This window comes from Lathyrus oleraceus, chromosome 3 (assembly GCF_024323335.1).
Source record: "Lathyrus oleraceus cultivar Zhongwan6 chromosome 3, CAAS_Psat_ZW6_1.0, whole genome shotgun sequence".
NCBI classification, from domain to species: domain Eukaryota; kingdom Viridiplantae; phylum Streptophyta; class Magnoliopsida; order Fabales; family Fabaceae; genus Lathyrus; species Lathyrus oleraceus.
The window spans coordinates 309,531,644-309,552,318 of record NC_066581.1 but is presented as its reverse complement, the minus strand read 5'-3'; the positions used below and the strand labels follow the sequence as shown (position 1 = coordinate 309,552,318).

General features: G+C 34.6%; 1 protein-coding gene across 1 annotated transcript; it reads right to left on the bottom strand.

Annotated features, from left to right (window-relative positions):
- Positions 1 to 18,958: 18,958 nt before the first annotated feature.
- On the bottom strand, positions 18,959 to 20,462 carry LOC127127329 (transcription repressor OFP1). The gene has a single exon (XM_051056484.1). The coding sequence runs from the start codon at positions 20,237 to 20,239 to the stop codon at positions 19,202 to 19,204; it is 1,038 nt and encodes a 345-aa protein (XP_050912441.1). The 5' UTR covers positions 20,240 to 20,462; the 3' UTR covers positions 18,959 to 19,201.
- Positions 20,463 to 20,675: the final 213 nt, after the last annotated feature.

Sequence of the window (20,675 nt, the reverse complement as noted above, 5' to 3'; positions counted from 1 at the left end):
GAATTGGCCTCCAATGGCTTTAAATGCTCTCCCAATAAGAATTCTAGTGCTTAAAACCCTTCTTTCACGTGTACCAATTCAGAACCCCTGAAAAAGTACCAAACTTCCCCTTTTAAAGCAGTCAAAACACGTCAGAAAAGCCCATAAAATAGGCCCATCGTTCGCATGATTTTTCCATCACGCACATGATTTTTGAACATGCTGCATCGCACATGCGATACTTTCCATCACACACATGATTATTTTAGAAGCTAAATATTCCTTTTAGCTGCACTTTAAAGAAAAAAACCGTCTCAAAACGAGTTACGGAATTCCATATATGATCAATTTACTAGACATGTGTCAAGATGTAAATTATGCTAAAAAATGATAATTTCTTCATAATTTCGTCTGATTTCTAGGTTTTGCTCTGTTTCTTTGACTTCTTCATTTTCTTCATTCTTCTTCACATGTAGCTCATTTTTAACTTGAAATTTCATTTAATTTATTGCAAATACTCATAAAAATATTGTAATGGCAAACTATCATCAGGGTGGTATTCAAGGTGGATAAAAGGTTGTGATGACCAAGTAGAATGTGATGCTAATAAAAATATGATTGAGTCCATTTTTGTTCTAGCTAAGAGCTTTAGCAAGGTCATGAGAAAACATGATAAAAGGTCCAGGAATAATGTTCTACAAATGTCAACACTACGCCAAACAAGACCTTAGACAGCGCTTTTTTTAGCCTTAGACAGCGCTTTAAAGCGCTGTCTAAACCTCCGCTGCTAAAGGTTTAGACAGCGCTTTTTGAAATCTTAAAAGCGCTGTCTAAGGCCCCCCCCTTAGACAGCGCTTTGTCCTAAAGCGCTGTCTAAGCCCCCCCTATTTTAATTTTTTTAGGTATACCTTAGACAGCGCTTTAGGCAAAAGCGCTGTCTAAGGGGGGGGGGGGGCTTAGACAGCGCTTTTCAAAAAGCGCTGTCTAAGCCCCCCCTATTTTAATTTTTTTAGGTATACCTTAGACAGCGCTTTAGGCAAAAGCGCTGTCTAAGGGGGGGGCTTAGACAGCGCTTTTCATAAAGCGCTGTCTCCCCCCCCCCCCCCCCCCCCCCCCCCCCCCCCCCCTTAGACAGTGCTTTTGCCTAAAGCGCTTTCTAAGACCCCCCTTAGACAGCGCTTTTTCCAAAAGCGCTGTCTAATGTATACGAAAATTTTTGTAGCTTTTGTTTTAAACCACATTTTTTCCAGGTTTATAAACCAGAATTTCTACCTGTTTTCAACCAGATTTTGACAGACAGTTATCACATTTTATACATGCCATTTTGGCCTTTTTTCTACCAATTTTTGGCTAACAAATATATATATACCAATTCAAACCAATTTTGCCTTAAATGTATCAAAATATATACAAATTTATGTACACATTTACAAGTCATTACATATACTACAAATTTATGTACACATTTACAAGTCATTACATATACTACAAATATACTACAAAATTACACAAATTTATGAAAAAACTTTGAGCTCTATCATGAATTGACACCACTCCTCTTTGATTTCGTCCACTTGATCCTTTGTATAAAATGCACACTTGAATTCCTCAAAGTACTACATAATAATATAACATATTTTGAATTAATTCCAACTATTTAATTATATGAGATATGTGTAAATATAAAAATAACTCATAAGTTAGAAATACATACATCGGTGGGAATCACTAATCGGCCCAAAGCAAGAGTATCCCGCATAAACCTCAACACGAAATACCCGCAATCTATTTGATTACGTTGTTGAGGACACTACATGAAAAAAAAATATGGATTATAAATCCTAAGTTTTATCAAGTGTCATCACTAATATAATAAAAAATGTGGTAATTAAAAATATACCGCCACTTTAATCCATGTAATGCGGTTGGCGCCCCTCCTTGAGGTTTGGATATCTCGTTGGGCCCGAAAAGCTTGTAGGATGCTAATAAAATAAAAATGAAGCAATTAGAACAATTCACATAAACTAAGAAAAATTTTGAACATTCTCACTTACGTGTCAATTAGGAACTTCATATCCGGGTATGTTGTCCAATCATTTCCTAACGAGTCAAGATAATACACAATTTCTCGGATAGGATTGATTGCGAGCAACAACCAATGTCCACTGTAATGATTAGGCAAATGTTAGATGGTAACTTGGAAAATAATTATAATAGATGAATTTAGAATGAAATGCTAACCCGGTATTAAACGGTATAAAAAACAACTTCTCTGCATCTTTATTGTCATTGAGGATCCGAAGAACGTACTCCGTCACGGTATCCGGTCTATTTAAGATTAAACCTAAGTTGATGCTCGCGGGTGCTAAGAATCCGAATGACTCGTCCAAATCATTGGGGCGCATCATTTTGTCATACAAAAACCTAATATAAAAACATCATTAACACCTCTTTTGAAACATAAAGTAAACCGGATTAACATAAAGTAAACATCATTAACATAAGTTGTTTAATTAATAAAACAAAGTAGACCGGATTTACCTAATATATGTATTGACAACGTTGACGCCGATTTCTTCATGACCAAAAACTTGCATGAAGTCTTCATTACCAATCATTTGGTCGTGAGCAAAGCCGAAAATCCCTTCCTCCATATGTATAGTCCGAACACCTCCGGTCGGTATATCGGTCATCTCTATAAATGTCCTGAGGCACGACCTATACTTGGTGGTAGGTTTTTTCCTAGCTACGGTCTTCTTAGCACCAGAACTTTTTACCCGTGCGGAGGCGTTCCTAACCTCCTTTATTTGTTGTGCGGAGGCATTGCTAACCTCATTTTCTTGAACCTACATGTCATATAAATAGTTAGATCAAATTAAGAATGTAACAACTTCCATGAATATATGTCATATAATTGTATATTACCTCTTTTCTTGATTTGGATTTTGTGGGAGTCTATTTAACATAATCAAGGAAAATATGTAAGTAAAATTTTAAGCATAAATTTTAAACTTTGAATATACACATTAAAGTTAACATAAGTTTTAAGCATACCTCATATCCTACGCATATGAGGTTTGTCGGCCATGCAACAAACGAACCTACTGCTTCGTGCACCGTTGTTGCATCCGAATCATCGCTAGGATATGGTAATGCTGCATTCGGGTCAACTGCAATATCAACTGATACCTTCAAACATCCAGCAGGGAGCTCTCTAGTGTGGAGTAATACTCCGCTAACGTTATGCACTTTTCCCTTGCCAACCATCCGATAGTATGGTGACGACAAATACAGCTGACAATGGGAAATGCCCTAAAACCAATAATAACAAGAAATCGTTAATGTGTATATATGTCAAATACATAATTTAAGCAAATAGTTCAATTTAAGACAATTATATGTAATTACCTCTGGAATGTTCGGCTGAAAGGTACAGTTGATACTGTTTTTGTCCGAAGCATCTTTGTATACCGTTGAGGCGCTAGTCTCTCTTTCTCTCCTCAATGCATCAAGCTCAGCTTGCATGGCTTCCAATCTTGCATGAAGCTCCCGATTACTAGGAGCCTTTCCTTTTCTAACACTGAGGGAGGTCGGAGTGACTCCAAATCCCTTACCCCTCACCCGACCAGAATACTCAGGGACATCTAATGCCCGACTAAGTATGCTCTTAGTATCATCGGGAGATAGAGACTGAGATAGCTCCTCCTGAAAAATCAGATGAATACCGTATACTTGTCAAATATGTGTATAAAAATGTTATTCAATTAATGAAAAAATATTATACTTACACATTTCTGGTATACGTTTAAAACTTCTTCTTGTGGAACTCCAGATTTGCCCACACGGGCTTCCTTCCACAAAACATGTGCAGGAAGAGATGTTTCTGAACTTTCCTCCTTCTGCAGCTACACATTAAGTCATACAATTTGATCAGATAAAACTAATATATGATGAACAAATTTGTTTTCGCAATTTATAAATACTTACCATGGATTGTTCTAAGCGTCCATATCCGACACGTCCTTTTCGGTACGGATATGCGGGACTTGATGCTCTTTCCCGATTCGTAGCACTTATTCTTTGAAAAGTCGGGTCTTGTCTTTTGGATTTGAAAGCTTCCCATTCTTCAGCCGATATCAAACTTTCATATTTTCTAGGAAGCTCCGCATCCACAAAATTACCATCCGCATCCTTAAGGAACTTGGATGATAAAAATGTCCGAAACCCTCTAAGAAGCTTTCCGGCCAATTTCATGCAAAACCCTCTTCTTTCTTCTTCGATGTTAAAACATCGCTAAGAAAAACATACAGATTGATAGTTAGTATCGGTAATTGAAAAAAACATAATTGATACCGTATAATTAAGGGCCAAATGATTGTACCTTTATCTCACACCAAATTTTTTCTTTGGACTCTTTCAACTCTTTATTTCTCCAATCATCACATGTAATGGGAATTTCATTCCTTACTAGTGCACCGATGAAACTAGTTAAGGTATGCCCATTAGGTTCTATAAGTTGTCCCTGGTTGTTCCAAGAGACATCTAGTATGATGCCTCGAGATCTTCCTTGGACCACCCTTCGCATTACTGTGATGCCTCTTCGGATTTCTTCTTCCGCGGATACTTTACTAACTTCCTCATGTTGGTCATCAGCCATGTCTAACCTGTAATAAACCAAGGAAACCATCAAATATCAAATATAACTTATAATCAAAACAATTGAAAACAAAAAAATAAAGAAATCATGCATTATCAGATATAACTTATAATCAAAGCAATTGAATACAAAAATATAATGAAATCATGCATTACCACATATAACTTATAATCAAAACAAATGAAAAAAAACATAAAGAAACCATGGATAATTTACCTAAGTCACTAACATCTCTTTCTTTTCTTTGTTGGAATATTAATCACTTGTTTCTTAGCAATGCGTACGGATGAATTGATCCAAATTCCCTCATTATGATCGTTTCTTATATATGACTCATCCGGTATAAGATCCTCAACTTCATCATTTCTATTCAACTCATTCCGTCTAATGCATGACTCATTCTCAACATCAATATCACATTGATCGACACCGCTATCATCAGTCACTTTGTTAGAGAAAAGCACTATAGACCATTTTGTACTCTTCGGGTCATTCACATAGAACACTTGTTTAGCTTGAGATGCTAGAATAAAAGGTTCATCTTTGTACCCCACCCTAGTAAAATCAACTTGCAAAAATCCAGACTTATCCATTCGTATGCCACTACTATTCACCCACTTGCAACCAAAGATGGGAATCTGAAACTTCTCGTAATCAAACACCCAAATATGCTCAATAACTCCAAAATATGACAAATTTGCATATTTGGGGTTTAAGTCCTTCATACTTGATATATGCATTGCTTCAGCTAGCACGGTGACACCACTATTTTGCATAGTACTCTTATCATCTTGTTCTTTGGTATAAAATGTGTATCCATTAATTGAATATGCGCTATGAGAAAACACATGCAAACTTGGACCATACGCCAAACATCTCAACCTTTCTGTTACCGAAGAAGGATCTGAAGAGCGCTTCAAATAAATATGATCCTTCAACCATTGTATGAAACTTTGATTGTGCTCTATAACTATCCAATTTTCATTTCTGTTCGGATTTAACCTTCGGAGTACATCCTTGTGCATTTCAACAAGTCTTCTGATATCAGATGAGTATCCTTCTGGAACCTTAACTTCACTCAGAGACTTACACAAATTTTTTTTCTCCTTTCTAGATAAAGTAAAAGCAGCAGGTGGTAGATATGTTCGTATTCCTTTCTTCACGGGTGCTAATTCAGTTCTCATTCCCATTTTTAACATGTCCTCCCTTGCTTTAAGGCCATCCTTAGACTTGCCTTTTATATTGAGTAATGTACCGATAACACTTTCAAATACGTTTTTTTCAATATGCATAACATCGAGAAAATGTCTCACGTACAAAGACTTCCAATATGGCAATTCAAAAAATATCGACCTTTTCTTCCACCCACCTTTCACAATCTTATGTGCAAAAGGCTTGCCAAACTCAGTACGCACATCTTTCACCTTTTCAAAAACTTGTTCACCTGACAATGCGGGTGGAGCTCTACGATGTTCGGTGTCTCCATTGAATGCTTTTCTCCACCCACGGTAGTGATGTTTAGAATGTAAGAATCTACGATGACCGAGAAACACATTCTTCTGGCAAAGTTCTAATCGAATCGTATCGGTTCCGTCTTCACAAACAGGACACGCACGTTGACCTTTAATGCTATACCCAGATAGATTCCCGTATGCTGGAAAATCATTAATTGTGCCAAACAACATCGCCCTCAAATTGAAACTTTCTTTCCTATATCCATCATAAACCTCCACACCGTTCTCCCACAAAATCTTTAAATCTTCGATCAGAGGTGTCAAGTATACGTCTATGTCATTCCCTGGTTGTTTAGGACCAGAGATTAACAGAGATAACATCATGTACTTACGCTTCATACATAGCCACGGAGGTAGGTTATAAATCATAAGAATCACAGGCCATGTGGTATGTGAGATACTTTGAAGACCATGTGGGTTCATTCCATCAGTAGATAATGCCAATCGAAGGTTTCTTGCTTCTGATCCAAACTCAGGATAATCATTATCAATCTTCGACCACTGTGGTGAATCAGCCGGATGCCGATACTTTCCATCAATAATTCTTTCATCTGTATGCCAAGTAAGATGTCTTGCATCGGTTTCACTACGAAACATGCGCCTAAATCTCGGAATTATCGGAAAATACCATAAGACTTTTGCGGGAGATAATCTTTTCTTATATCGAGACAAACCGCATTTAGGGCACTCAGTTAACATTGCATATTCGTTACGAAACAAAATGCAATCGTTAGGACAAGCATGTATCTTATCATAGCTCATGCCAATAGAGCACAACATTTTTTTGCCTCATAGGTTCGATTAGGAAGAACATTATCATCCGGTAGCATTTCTCTCATAAGGGCCAACAACTCTGTGAAACTTTTATCCGACCATCCATTGCCCGCCTTTAAGTTGTACAACTTTAATACCGCAGAAAGTCTTGAGAATTTAGTGCAACCGTTGTACAACGGTTTCTCTGCATCGCTTACCATCCTCTCAAACATTTCAGGACAATCATGAAGATCTTCTTCCAGTGCTTCTACAATCTCTTCAACTCGATCACAATCGTATGTTTCCGTGTCTTTGTCGTATGAAGCATAGGTCGTATTACTTTTTCCACTCGATTCAACATTCTCGTTAATTTTCTCACCATGAAATATCCAGCACTGATAACTTTGATCAATTCCATGCCTCAGCAAATGCGATTTCAATCCATGTGCGTCAACCTTACCAATATAACAACAACGCAAGCAAGGACAATGCATTCGTCTGGGGTTTTCAGCGTGTTGAACAGCATACTTAACGAATTCCAAAACCCCACTCTCGTACTCTTTGGTCATTCGATCGGCACATATCCATGTTTTATCCATGGTTTTCCTACTTATTAAAGTAAACAATTAATCCATACAATTATAAGCTAAGGTAGTATCTTTGAATATCCTAACAATTATAAGCTTTAATTCATTTTAAACTTCAAAAACCTATACATAACCAATGTTAATATAAACTTCAATAACGTATCCGATACGCCAATATACCAACTTTAATTACCTCATCACTTTCATTTTTTATATTACAAGAATCAAACTTTTTCTATTACAATATACCTATAACTATACCTATAACTATATTAGAGTTCGTTCAATCATTTTATGGGAGAAATCTTGTTCCTTTAGAATGAAAGTGAGATGAATAACACTTTCACAGTTAAAAAGAAAAAAAACTACCTATTCAATCTTCAAGTATAATCACTAAGGAAACATGAAGTTTGAACAATATTGAACATCTAAATCCAAGCCTAGTCATGACAGCCCCAACATGCAATGCATTTCAAAATTCATCATGCATACCAAGCAAGTATAAAGAAAATCAAATTGCATACACATATACATACACAACTCAATATACATACATACACAAATTCCCTCATTCCCAAATCACCAACTATCATTAACATTGCATTTTATATGTTCAATATTGTGATGAAAAACTGAACCTAATTTTACATAGTTTGTATGCTTATGTAATTTTAATGATAAAACTGAACCTAATTAGCTCTAAATAAACGGATTGAGTGATGAGTAAATTGATTTGAGAAAATAAACTGCATTTTATAAATTGATTTGCCACCTGAGTACATGCATTTTATATATATGCTCAGAAAAAACACACAAACACAAGAAAAACAATAAAAAAGAAAAAGAAGTATCTTGAACCATACCAGTTCGAACGTTGAAATAGGGTTGAGATTGTTGAGATTGTTGAGATGAGGAGTGCGTGCGGTGGCGGAAACGGTGGCGGAAACGGCGGCGGTCGCTTGTTTGGGTGACGGCGGAGGAAAAAATAGGGTTTTCGAACGTTGAAGGAAAAAACGTGTTTTGGGTGTCTGAGAGGTGAGTGAAGAAGAGGGAAAACAAAAATACGTACTGAGAACGAAAATCCTGAAATTTTATTTTAATTAGACCTTAGACAGCGCTTCTGTGGAAAGCGCTTTCTAAGGTATGCCTTAGACAGCGCTTTCCAAAAGCGCTTTCTAAACCCCCCTTAGACAGCGCTTTTGGTTTTAATATTTTTTTTAATTTAAAGACTTTAGACAGCGCTTTATCAAAAGCGCTGTCTAAGGTCTATATTTAAAAGCGCTGTCTAAGGGGGGGTCTTAGACAGCGCTTTTGAAAAACGCTGTCTAAGACCCCCCCTTAGACAGCGCTTTTAGTATTTTCTTGGAACATTTTCAGCGCTTTATTTTAATTTTAACCTTAGACAGCGCTTTCTTTTAAAAGCGCTGTCTAAGATGCGCTGTTAAAAGTCATTTTTGCCATAGTGCAAAGATAATCAACCACATAATTCTAAAGGTGTAAACTTTTAGCGTAAAAGAAAAGATGGAGAAAACTGAACAATGGCAAGGGAATCCAGTGACATGATTGTGAAGGTTTTCGGCATATTCAGGCTAAATGTCTAAATTTTCTTAGAAAATAGAAAAAAAATATATAATTCCACTTTCTCTGATTATGAGTCACATGAATAAATGGAATATGATCGAGCTAAAACAAGCTCCCAAAGCTTGGTATGAGAGACTAACTAAATTTCTCGTTATGCACGAATATGTTCGTTAGGAAATTGATAAAACTCTATTTTTGAAGAAGGGTGAAATAAAGCTCATGATAACTCATACATATGTTGATGAATTTTTTTGGGTGGAATGTCAAGAAAGATGGTAGAACATTTTGTTCAACAAATGCAATATGAATTCGATATGAGCTTGATAGGTGAATTAACCTATTTTCTTGGTTTTCAAGTGAAGGAAATGAAAGGTTAAACATTTACATCTCAAAGCAAGTGTGTTATAAATATATTGAATAAATTTGGGTTGGAGAATGCAAGGCACAAACAAAACCATGTTGTCAATCATGCCATGCTCTCTAAAGAAGAACGAGAAGTGATTGTTGATCAAAGCTTCTATAGGAGTATGATTGGTAGTCTCTTATATTTCAGTATCAACCATCTTGACATTACATTATTTGTGGGTGGGTGGGTGGTCTATCAAGACAATCCTAAGATCGATCATCTTACTCAAGTCAAGATAATTATTAAGTACATTAGCAGAACATCTGACTATAGCCTTTTATACTCATTCGATACCAACTCTTTTGTGGTTAGAGGTTGTGATGTTAACTGGGCAGATAATGTTAAGGATAGAAAAAGTACTTCTCGTGAATGTTTATTACTAGGGAACAACATAATATCTTGGTTTAGAAAAAAAAATAAACATAGGGATACGTTGCATTACTCTCTATCCACTACAAAGGTAAAGTACATTACTGCAGGGAACAATTTCACCCAACACTTGTAGATGAAACAAATGCTTAAAGAGTATAATGTGACATAAGATATCATGACATTATACTGCGACAACATGAGTACTATCAATATTTCCAAAAAAACATGTTCAACATAGCAGAACAAAACATATTGATATACGAAATAACTTTATTAGAGAACTTGTAGAAGAACAGAAAATCTCCCTTGAACATGTTACCATTGAAAAACGACTAGCTGATATTTCTCACAAAGGAACTAGATGCCATTCCGTTTGAAAAAACGTAAATCATCCTTAGGTTTGTGTGTCATGGAACTATAGAAATTAATGTATGTATGGATAAACACCAATTGAGCCCAATACATTTCTCACAAACCCGCATGTATCAAGAGGAATGTTGCATGTGTCATTCATCCGAACACGGGGACAAAATCCCTTAATATTCAAAAAGAAAACATTTATCTTAATCTTTATTTATGTGTTCCATTTTTATCTTCAATCGTTCCCCTACCCCCTAAAGCTCTGATATTCTCTACAACCATGGTTAGAACCAAACAAGGTATGAACACCTCGGGAAAAGACATGAAGATCATAAAGAATATAAAGAAGAAAACCTTCAAAGGAGATGAAGTTGTTACTAATATATATGGTGTGTGAATGAAAGGCATCACGATAGGAGAAAAGTACGATGGTTAGCTCGTAGGTATTTCTCCTCTCGATAAGCCTAAGGAGTTTAAACGTGAAAAGTTGAAAAATATTGGTGATCACGCTCCCCTCTCAATGTCTGACATATCCGATGTTGGGATTTGTGCTCATGAAACTTCAAAGTCGACCAAAGGAACTGAAGAGACTCCATATCCTCATGTTAAAGTCAACACTAAGAGTCGTCATGTTGGAGTTCCCCTCAACATTAATCATATCAGTGTTGCACATCCAAAATAATATCAAGGTAAATCTTTTGAACCCATTATCCTCAACAGGGTTCTGGTAGTCAATATTGTTAATCAAAATGAATATCTGCATAAAGTCGAAAATGACGAGTCTAACAAAATTAACTATTGAAGCCCTAAATGCTTGTGATAACCCTCCAAGTGAGAATGTTATTGAAAAAATTATGAATGTTGAAACTGGTTTGAGTAAACCCATGAATGAGACCCCACTAAAGTTGACCCTAAAATTGTTTGTGAAAATGGTATTTAAGATATTAGTAAGATTGTGTTTGATGGTGTTATTAAAGATAGAGGTGACATAAAAAGTGATAATGAATCCATTCAAGGTGATGGTATAAATGCCATTGTGAATGTCAATAACAGTGAGAAAGAAAATTAAGAGATTGGAAGTGTATTTGAAGAAATAAATAAAGATGAGAGCCCTGAAAATGAAGAAAAAGATGAAATATAAGGTAGTATAGAAGAAAATGAAGGTGTTGATGGTGATGTTAGCAAATATTTTAATGACATTGAAGGTGTCACTGGGAAGGATGATGTGGTTATGAGTAGAGAAGTTGCAAATGATGTAATGACAATCTATAAGTGATTATGGGAGCTGAAAAGGTTTTTGCTGAAGATGACCTGAATAATGCTGAGAAAAGTGTCAATGACAATACATAAGGTGTTGTTGAATCTTATGAAATTTCCAATGAAGATGGCCAAGACAATGTCAGTCAAGATGTTAATGACAAAGATAATTTCATTGAGGAAATTGAGGAAGTTAGTGAATGAATGAGGATGCTGATAATTTTGTTTAAGAAGTTGTTGTTGTGTAAAAAAACTTCTAGAAGGCCTAAGAAGACAATTGAAAGGGACTTGTCCATTGTCAAATCAAAAAGGAAAGGTGATAAATCTACTTTGAACAAAATGAAAGTTGTGACAGAAAAGAAGGAGCAAAGCTCTAGGAAAAAGTCTACTTTATTGATTGAGAAGAACAAGAATTCAAATGAGAAAAAGAAGAAAGTTGTTTAATGTTGAGAAGAAAAGTGAGGAAGTAAAAATAAAGAAGGTTGTTGCTTTCCATGAGAAGAAGTATCTTGAAGATGATGTTGATGATATTTTGGAAGACATTATGTATGAACCTGTTTCATTGCAAAGAGAATGAAACAAGCGGTTATTGGTAAGAATCTTCCTAAAATATTCTTGTTGTTCCTTTAGATTACATCTCATTTTATTCTGAAGAGAGTGTTCCCAAGTGGAAATCTGTTTTCCAGCAAAGAATAGCTTCTAAAAGAGAAATTTCTGAAGATGCTAATAAATGCAATGAGATCATGGAACTCCTCAACTATGCTCAGGTCTTGAAAATGGTGGTCTATATTGGTCTCTTTTATCTAAAATTGGTAGAAGAGTTAATTTTTAACCTGACTAAAGGGTCTAATAATGTTGGGAGTGGTGAGTACAAGAAAGTTCTTATAAAAGGTCATTACTTTTCCTTTTTGCCTACAATTATACATGATTACCATGGTAGAGGAATATTGGTTACAACTGACTGTGTCCCATCTCTGAAGACTATTGCCAAAGAAGTCACGAGGAATGTGCATGATGATTGGCCATCTAAAGACTTGTTGGTTGCTTCAAACCATAGAGTGAAATATGTAATTCTATACAAGATTGGTGTTGCAAACACAACTCCTTACTCCCACATATTAAGTATTACTCCTAGTCTAGCTAGTTTGTTGTATCATATAGGCATTATGACATCTTTCAATTTTGATGATTATGTCTTTAAACAAGAGGCTTAGCATGTTGAATCTTATGTCGTGAAACTTCCAATTGGGTTCCCCCTTTTAATTTATGGTAAACTAATTGGTCAAAAGATTATATTATTACCGTTGAGGATGAAGTTAGTGTTTTTCCTGGATTGTTGAGTTTCAATTATAAACTATTTATTAGAAAATATGTCCCTGACATTGTGCTTTCTAATGTTCCTGGTATTGACTAATCTGATTTAACGGTTAATGTAGATATGCTTGATATGACACCTATGTCCGGGCTTGTGAGAAGCCACATTCTCAAGTTTCTTATACATGAGGCTAAAGCTCGGTCGGAAATTATTGCTACATCCACTATGAGAAAAAATGTTTGTGAATGCCATATTTAAATGTTAAATTTTTCAAGCTACTGGTGCTTCTTCATCTCAGTCTACTATTCCAGATGTTATGAAAGATATTATGACAATAGAGCAAGATGAAGACATGTCAAGTGATGAAGAGGAATCTAGTGCTTGTGAAGATAAGCTTCCAAAAAGTTTTGTTGAAGGAAATGGTTTAAAGCTCAAGTATTATTATTAAAGAAGAAGATGAAAAATTGCTTATGATCAATCAAGGTATACGAAAATTCTTATCATAGGCAATCTTAAAGTGCTCAATTTAATTGATCATGCATTTGAAAATATTCATTTTATACTTTGTTAAAATATTTTTTTTAAATGTTTTAATAACATTGGTTGAAAATAAGTTTTTGATGCATGTATGAAGTTTTGGACTTCGAAAAAAAATTCAAAAAATTCAGCATGCAATCGATTGTCGCATCCTTATAATTGATTGAATGGAATTATGAAAAACAATATTTGGGCCCTTGCAATCGATTGACATGTTCCTACAATCGACTGCAGCAGTGTAATTTTTCAAATTTTTAGCCCTTGTAATCGATTGACAGGCTTGTGCAATCGATTGCATCTGAACAAGTTTTGAAAAATGTTGAATCATGTTCACTACTTTAATCACTCCTTTTCGTGGTATCTCCTAATTGTAAACTCAATATATTTAAGAAATATTCTCCAACCATTGTCATGTTTTATCAAGAGTTGTTTTCACTCTATAAATATAATTCAAATTTCATTTTTACTGTTACCTCTTTCAATCATATTTTTCGAAAACTCTCTGCATAATTTTCAATTCACGTGTTCCAAACTTAGATGATTTTTGAAAAACTTTCATATCATTCTAAAAGCATCATTTAGCACTTAGAGAGTTTATGATATTGAACTTTCATATTTGAAAGAGAAGATGTCCTACTTACAGGAATTAGTTTATCAAACTTATTACTACTCAAATTCATTACTGTATAAACATCTTATTTTTTACAGGATTGTTAGATATAAGGTAGTGTGGTTGTTGTACTTGTTATCCAGGACTGTTGGAAACAAGGGTGCAAGAAAAGGAATGATTGTTTTCTTTTCTTAAGTTGTAAATCACAAGAGGATTGTTCTTGGTGATTAGGTTAGAACCCAATGTATAGAAGTCTAGCTTAGACTTGTACAAAAATTCTGACGTTATTGAAATCTCTTACTACGTTAAAGGGAATAGAGTGAAGATAGAGAAAAACAATGGGGGTTTGAATTGTTTTCACAATAATTTAAAAACTTTTGCAACACCACACACACAAAATAAATGCTAACAACACAGAGAGATTATCCTGGTTCGCTTGAAATTCAAAGTTACTCCAGTTCACCCAGCCAAGGTGATTTCCCCTTCAATAAGGACTTAATCCAATAATCTCAACATATTACAAAAACATCTAAGAGTTTAAAAACCTCTTAGCCCTCTCAAGTATACAAACCTAAACAAGTCACTTGAGGAATTTACAAACAGTTTCGATAATTACAAGTGTTTGACTTAGATGCTTCTAGGTAAGCAGAATAAACACGCTCTAAGGAACTATGAAACACAACCACACAATATTGAGCAACAACTCTTGTATGAAATTATTCCTTACAACAATGATAGTGAGAATAGTAGAATGTTGTCGTGTATTGAGATGTTCTTTTAGCAGCTTGTGATGAGGCCTTTATATAGCTTTTAGAGATGATACCGTTTGAGGGAAATCAATGGAGATTTCTTGCCACTTATGGGAGTTAAAGGTATTAAATTTCTTTTCCCTTCCATAACAGTCTTGGGACATAATCCATAGTTTCCTTAAAAGGAATTGTGCTAAAATTGGAATACTTCCAGTGTAAGTTTTTGATCCGGTGTTAGCAGATATAATGTTCAGCGTGTATCGGAGTGAGCGTGATCAGAGTCTTTGAGATAGAGTACAAATATCTTGCAGTCTTCAAGTGTTCTCTTGCAGAGTCTTCAGATGTTCTCTTGAATAGTTTTCAGATGTTCTCTTGCAGAGTCTTCGTAAGGTTACTTGCAGAGTCTTCAGATATTTTCTAGAATAGTCTTCAGATGTTCTCTTACAGAGTCTTCAGATATTGTCTAGACTAGTCTTCAGATGTTCTCTTACAGAGTCTTCAGAGTCTTCAGATATTCTCTTGAATGGTCTTCAGAGATCAGAGTTGGACTACATCGTTAGATTCTTTAGGTGATTTCTCCTCAGATGCATTATATTTGGAGCCAAATCTGATTTCTCTTTGTGCTTGTTCATTATTTCTGCACTGGTGCGGATGTCATATCTTTGTTTTCCTCAGAGTCATTTTAATCTTAGAAACCTGCACATTTAATAAAAATATTAGGGTACCAATTTATTTCATTTTTTGTTATCATCAAAACTTAGAGATATATTGCAGAATCAAAATCTTGTTCTAACATAGAGTAGTCTCAGATTGTGATGGGAACCGAGATAATTCTCGATGTTCTTTATTTTCCATATTTACTTCTTTCATCACTTATCACATCAAGCAAGAAAAGAAAGATCACCATACAAAAAAACAGATAAATTTTTAAATACCTTATCCCCCCCCCCTCTCTTAGGTGTACTTACACACTTACAGTGCTAAGGATGAGTATGAAATTGCTTCAGATGATGATTCCTATGCTTCATCTTGGTGATCTGTGTGGTTGTTTTATGGTTTATTGGTTATTCTAAGATTTGTTTATGTTTCTGTTTTGGCTGAATTTTTTTTTTTTGCTGAAGTTGTATGCCCTGATGTGTCTATTCTATTTCTCTGACAATGGTGTCTCACCTTTGTTTATTTTGAGGCAAATAGGGAGAGAGATATCACATTCTATTTTGTTATGCTATATTTATGTTTTTGGTTATCCAATGTGATCTCTGATGTGTATGTCTGCTTCTGATATAATCTTGAAGATTGTGCGTAACATCTTAGTTATGTTGCTTTATGTGCTTGAAGATAAATTTGAAAGAATATGCATAAGAATGTGCTTAACATATTCACTTTATTGATTTGTCTAAGAAACATCCAAATGGGAGTTTGTTATTACATTTTATTGGAAAAAATTTGTAGCCAACATGTTAAGCAAGATGTCCTAACTAAGTGTGAGGCATCTTGTCTCTATTTTACTCTAGTGTGCATGCTTCATCTATTTTAATACCGCTTCAATGTTTTGTTCCAGATTTGTTTCCATTTTAGTCCAATCAGAAGTGTGATTACAAGGGTGTTATTTGACAAAGCTTTTTAATTTGAATTTATTTGGTAAAGATTCGTTTAAATCTTAAATAAGTCTAAAAAAGATTTAATTGGATTTGATTTTTTAAAAGATTCATATTTGGTTTTAATGAAGAAGATTGAACTTATGATTTCGGGATTCAGGTGGTTTTTGTCAAAACCCTACTAGGCTTTTCGGCTGGATTATGATTGTTATTTTAGTAGATGATTCTCCTTGTTTGAAGACATCATTGAAGCTTTTAGTGTGTTGTTTTCTCAATCTATTGAATCTTTGTATTTGTGTTGTAATAATACTTTATTCTTAAGTGTCTTTCTTATTTCCGAAAGATCGAGTATTTGGTTTATTATTGTGATTTATCATGCAACATATAATTGCCATCTTAATAAACACTTGAGAGAGTGTTTGAATGAAAGTGATGAGTTTTTTATTCAAGGGGGTTTGAATCAAAATTCACGGGTAGTATTAGGAAAATGACATTGAACTAGGAGAGTTCATATGAGACCATCATGTACTATGACTACTGACTTAGTGAGTTTTCTTTCATTAGGTTTATCTTCTCCAGACACAGGGGATGTTGCATGAATTGGATCAACAATTATTTGTGTTATTTAATTTGTTTACTTGTTTTTTGCTTCTTGTATATCGTATTGTCTCACACATTGTCTCAATATTATGTGTGACATCTTATCGTTGATCAAATAGAATTTCAACCTCCACCAACCATGTTGTCTTCAATTGCTCATCACAACTCTTTTTCGAACTAAATGATTGTCTCCTCCAAGTGAGTCGGTTGACACATCCTTACCAGGAGAAGAATTTCACTATGTGGAGTCCTTAATTGTGAAAAAAAGATACGTTAAGTCAAAAACTCTAGAAGCTATCTTCTTGGACATCCCCTGTTTAAAACCCTACATCGACTAACAACCCCTTTGAACAACTTCATCCCAACACTTGTCTCCTAGTGTCGAAAGGGAACAACTCTCACTACATTTACCATCATTAGGGTTGAAAAAACGGGCTCGACCCGTCAGACATATATGTTTTGTCTGTATTTTTCGTAGGATAGACCAAAGTTTTAGGTCCGCACCTTCTAATGTATCAACTCCCGCCTCGCTCTGTTTTTTTACATGTTTTTGTCAACGTTGGCATAACTAGTTTTTTTTCTTATTTAAATTTAAAATGTGCAATGCTTGCAATCTCGCTCAACTCCGTTTTTTTTTTTTGCGGGGATGGTCAAATATTTAAATTTGAACCCTCCTTTTTGTCCGTCCCATTTTTTTTTCCAGATTTTTGTGAAACATGCATGCTTGTTAGCTTCCTAATTGTCGAAATCACATTTAAATTTATTTTAAAAATATTTTATAGTTTTTTTCTAATTTAGAAAATAAAAACAAAATATCCCTTCCAAAATCCTCAATCCCCAACACTTGCATATTATATTTCAACACTTGCATATTATATTTCAATAAAACAAAAGGATTATACATTTCTCCTCTTAAATAAGTAGCGTAAAAGACATGTAAAAACAAAAAGTACGTGTAATGATAATTTTTGTATTACATATTTAGCTTTTTCCTCTTTTATTTAATTTTCTAAGATACTCCATGAATATACAATAACTTAAAAGCTGCATGCTCTGGCTACGATAGAATCCTTTTAAATTGTTGAATGAAAGACGCAAAATCAAGAGCATGTGTACTTCAAACTTAAAAGTGATATTTCTTTTGAGATGTAAAAACTAAAACTAAAAATAATTCCAATTTTAATAATAATAATAATAATTTCATAAAAAAATTACAAAGTTGAAATGGAAGAAATTGTCAGAAATTGCAGCCAATAATGTCTCTTAAAATATTAACAAATAACAATACATGCAATTTTGTAGCAGTTATGTCTTATTCTGAAACAAGTTTGGGTCCATGAGGGGACTGGAAAAGGGTACTGAAATTCAGAAACAAGTTTTGTGCTCCAAGTTTTTGTTATAGAAGATGACAACAATGGCTTATATTAGCAATCTTTATTTAGACTTTATAAACACACATGAAATGGTCCAAATGAAGCCTTATTGTGTACAATCCATTTATACACGTTTATATGTCAGTCATAATAGTGACATGCAATCTGAATTCTGGACCTAAGAAATTCAATTTAATGTTGTTCCCCACTTCTAACTTTTTTATTTTTTATTGGACTAGTAGTTAAGACCCTATCTTGAATTTATTTTTGTCAACAAGTTCTAAAAATACAAAACTTACATTGTTTTAGAGCTTGGAAATTCGGCAAGGACTTAGGGTGGCAAACCCGGAAAAAAGGGGTAAGGATGAGAATAATATAGTTGAGAGTGTGGATCTAAATTTTAGTTGATTCTGCAAAAAAAAAATGAGAGCGGACGTGCAGATTTTGCATTCTTAATACTAAATTGCTAAAAAGTAATTGTTAATGTCCGCGTCAGGAAAACTAGATGGGACAGACCAGACATATTAAAGAGTGTGAGACTAAAATTTTGTCTCGTCCCAAAAAAAACAGCAAAACAAACATGTTTGATAGGTCGGACATATTTGATACTTCTAATACATTTCAATCGTTAAATCGACTAAGTTAGTCTAAAGCTAAATCATACGTTCTTTAAGCGTTGAGACCGGCTTTTTATTCGGGGAGTAAATCAATAAAACAACTCAATTCACTTAAGTTTTATTTCAAGTAACCAAAAAAAAAAGTATACAATTCAATTCCATTACAAACATTGTACATTAAATTATGCTCTTAGTTTCATCATTCAATTTCACTTTTCCACATAATTGGAAACATTTAAGCACTAAAGTCTATTAAACAACCAAGATATATTCCTCACACACTAAGATTATGAACATGAATTTTGTGTGTGAAACATAAACTTAAATAATCTTGTTCTACTTATTATCAGTCAAATCAAACCAAATTTGCTTGAACACTTTGATAATAACTTCATGATACTCATCTGAATTCAAAGAAAGGTAACAAGCTAGAAGATCTTCCAAATCCTTTGATGTTCTAATGTTGTTCTCAACAATCATCTCCACCATTGATTCTCTGAAATCTCTCTGTGGATTCATCGACGACTTCACAATTGCGAAACTATCCGAAAGGCTTCTCCGATTACCACCGGACGACAAGCTTTTCCGGCCATGTGTTTGAACTTTCTTGCTTGAAATTCTCGGTGAATTGATCCTGAGTTTCACACCTGGTGAACTAACAGAAAATCTTCTACTTGGTGTGTTTGTGTTTGTGTTTGTGTTCCTCTGTTCTTCCTTCAAAATCTTGACTTTTAGTGACCCTTTAACGTTGTGTTCATCATTGGATGAAGTTTTGTTTCTGGGTTTTGTTTCTTTCTTCTTTGCATAGTTGAGCAAGTAACTGAGATTCTCTGGTTTGGTAACAATTGGTGGAAGTTTCATGAGTTCTGATAAGGAATCATACCCTTTTAGCTTATCGTCTTTTCTTGTTGCTACAAGAGAATTGTTGTCAACATCGATTATGATGTCATTTGTTGGAAGAAGAACACGGTCTGTTCTGATTTCTGGGTCAGGGGATTCTGATTCTGCAGAGCTATCAAGTGGAGAATCATGTGAAGATGATGATGATGAAGCTTTTGGTGTTCTTCTTTTTGGTCTTTGTTTTGGTGGTTCAGGTGAAAGTGGTGAAGTGTTGTAGATTCTGTTGCTTGTTTGGTTAAGCTCTCTTGTGAAGTAGTAAGATTTTCTTGGATTGATTTGGTAGGGTTGCTTTGATTTTGATGATGATGATGATGATAAGTTTGTTGTGTTTGAGGTTGTTGAAGTTGAAGATTGTTTTTTCTTCCTATGTTGTTGAGATGTTGGTGTTTGGTTTCTTGTTTTTTCCATGTCTCTTAGTTTGTAAAACCAAGCATTAGGCATCATATCAGACAATTTGAACCTGTAATTTCCCATCACCTCTTACTCACTAGTGTTTATGTTATGTTTGTCCCTCTCTTTCTTTCTCTCTCACTTGTCTCTTTTTTGTGTGTGTGTTTGTGAAGGTTGAAGAAATTGTGAGTTCTAGTTTTCTATGTGATGAGTGAAGGATATGATCATGTTAACTCCATGAGTGTCTTTGATTTGGCACTCTTTGATATGTGAGATAAAAAGAAAAGGGGGAGAGAAGAGACTTTTTGAATAGGAGGTAGGGTTTATTGGGGTCCACAAAAGAAGAAAAAGGTTAAGAAAAAGAAAAAAGAAATTAAGTAGGGTTGAGGTGGTTAATCACCTTCTATTAGTTAATGACAAAATTACCTAATCCTAACAAATTTTAAAATCGTTTGGTCTGATTTGTGTTAGCGTGTGCACGTAAGTCATCTTGTACCGAAGAGATATATCAACAGAAAAG

Coding starts and splice junctions, on each gene's coding strand:
- LOC127127329 (XM_051056484.1), bottom strand. CDS start 20,239: ATGGGAAATTACAGGTTCAAATTGTCTGATATGATGCCTAATGCTTGG.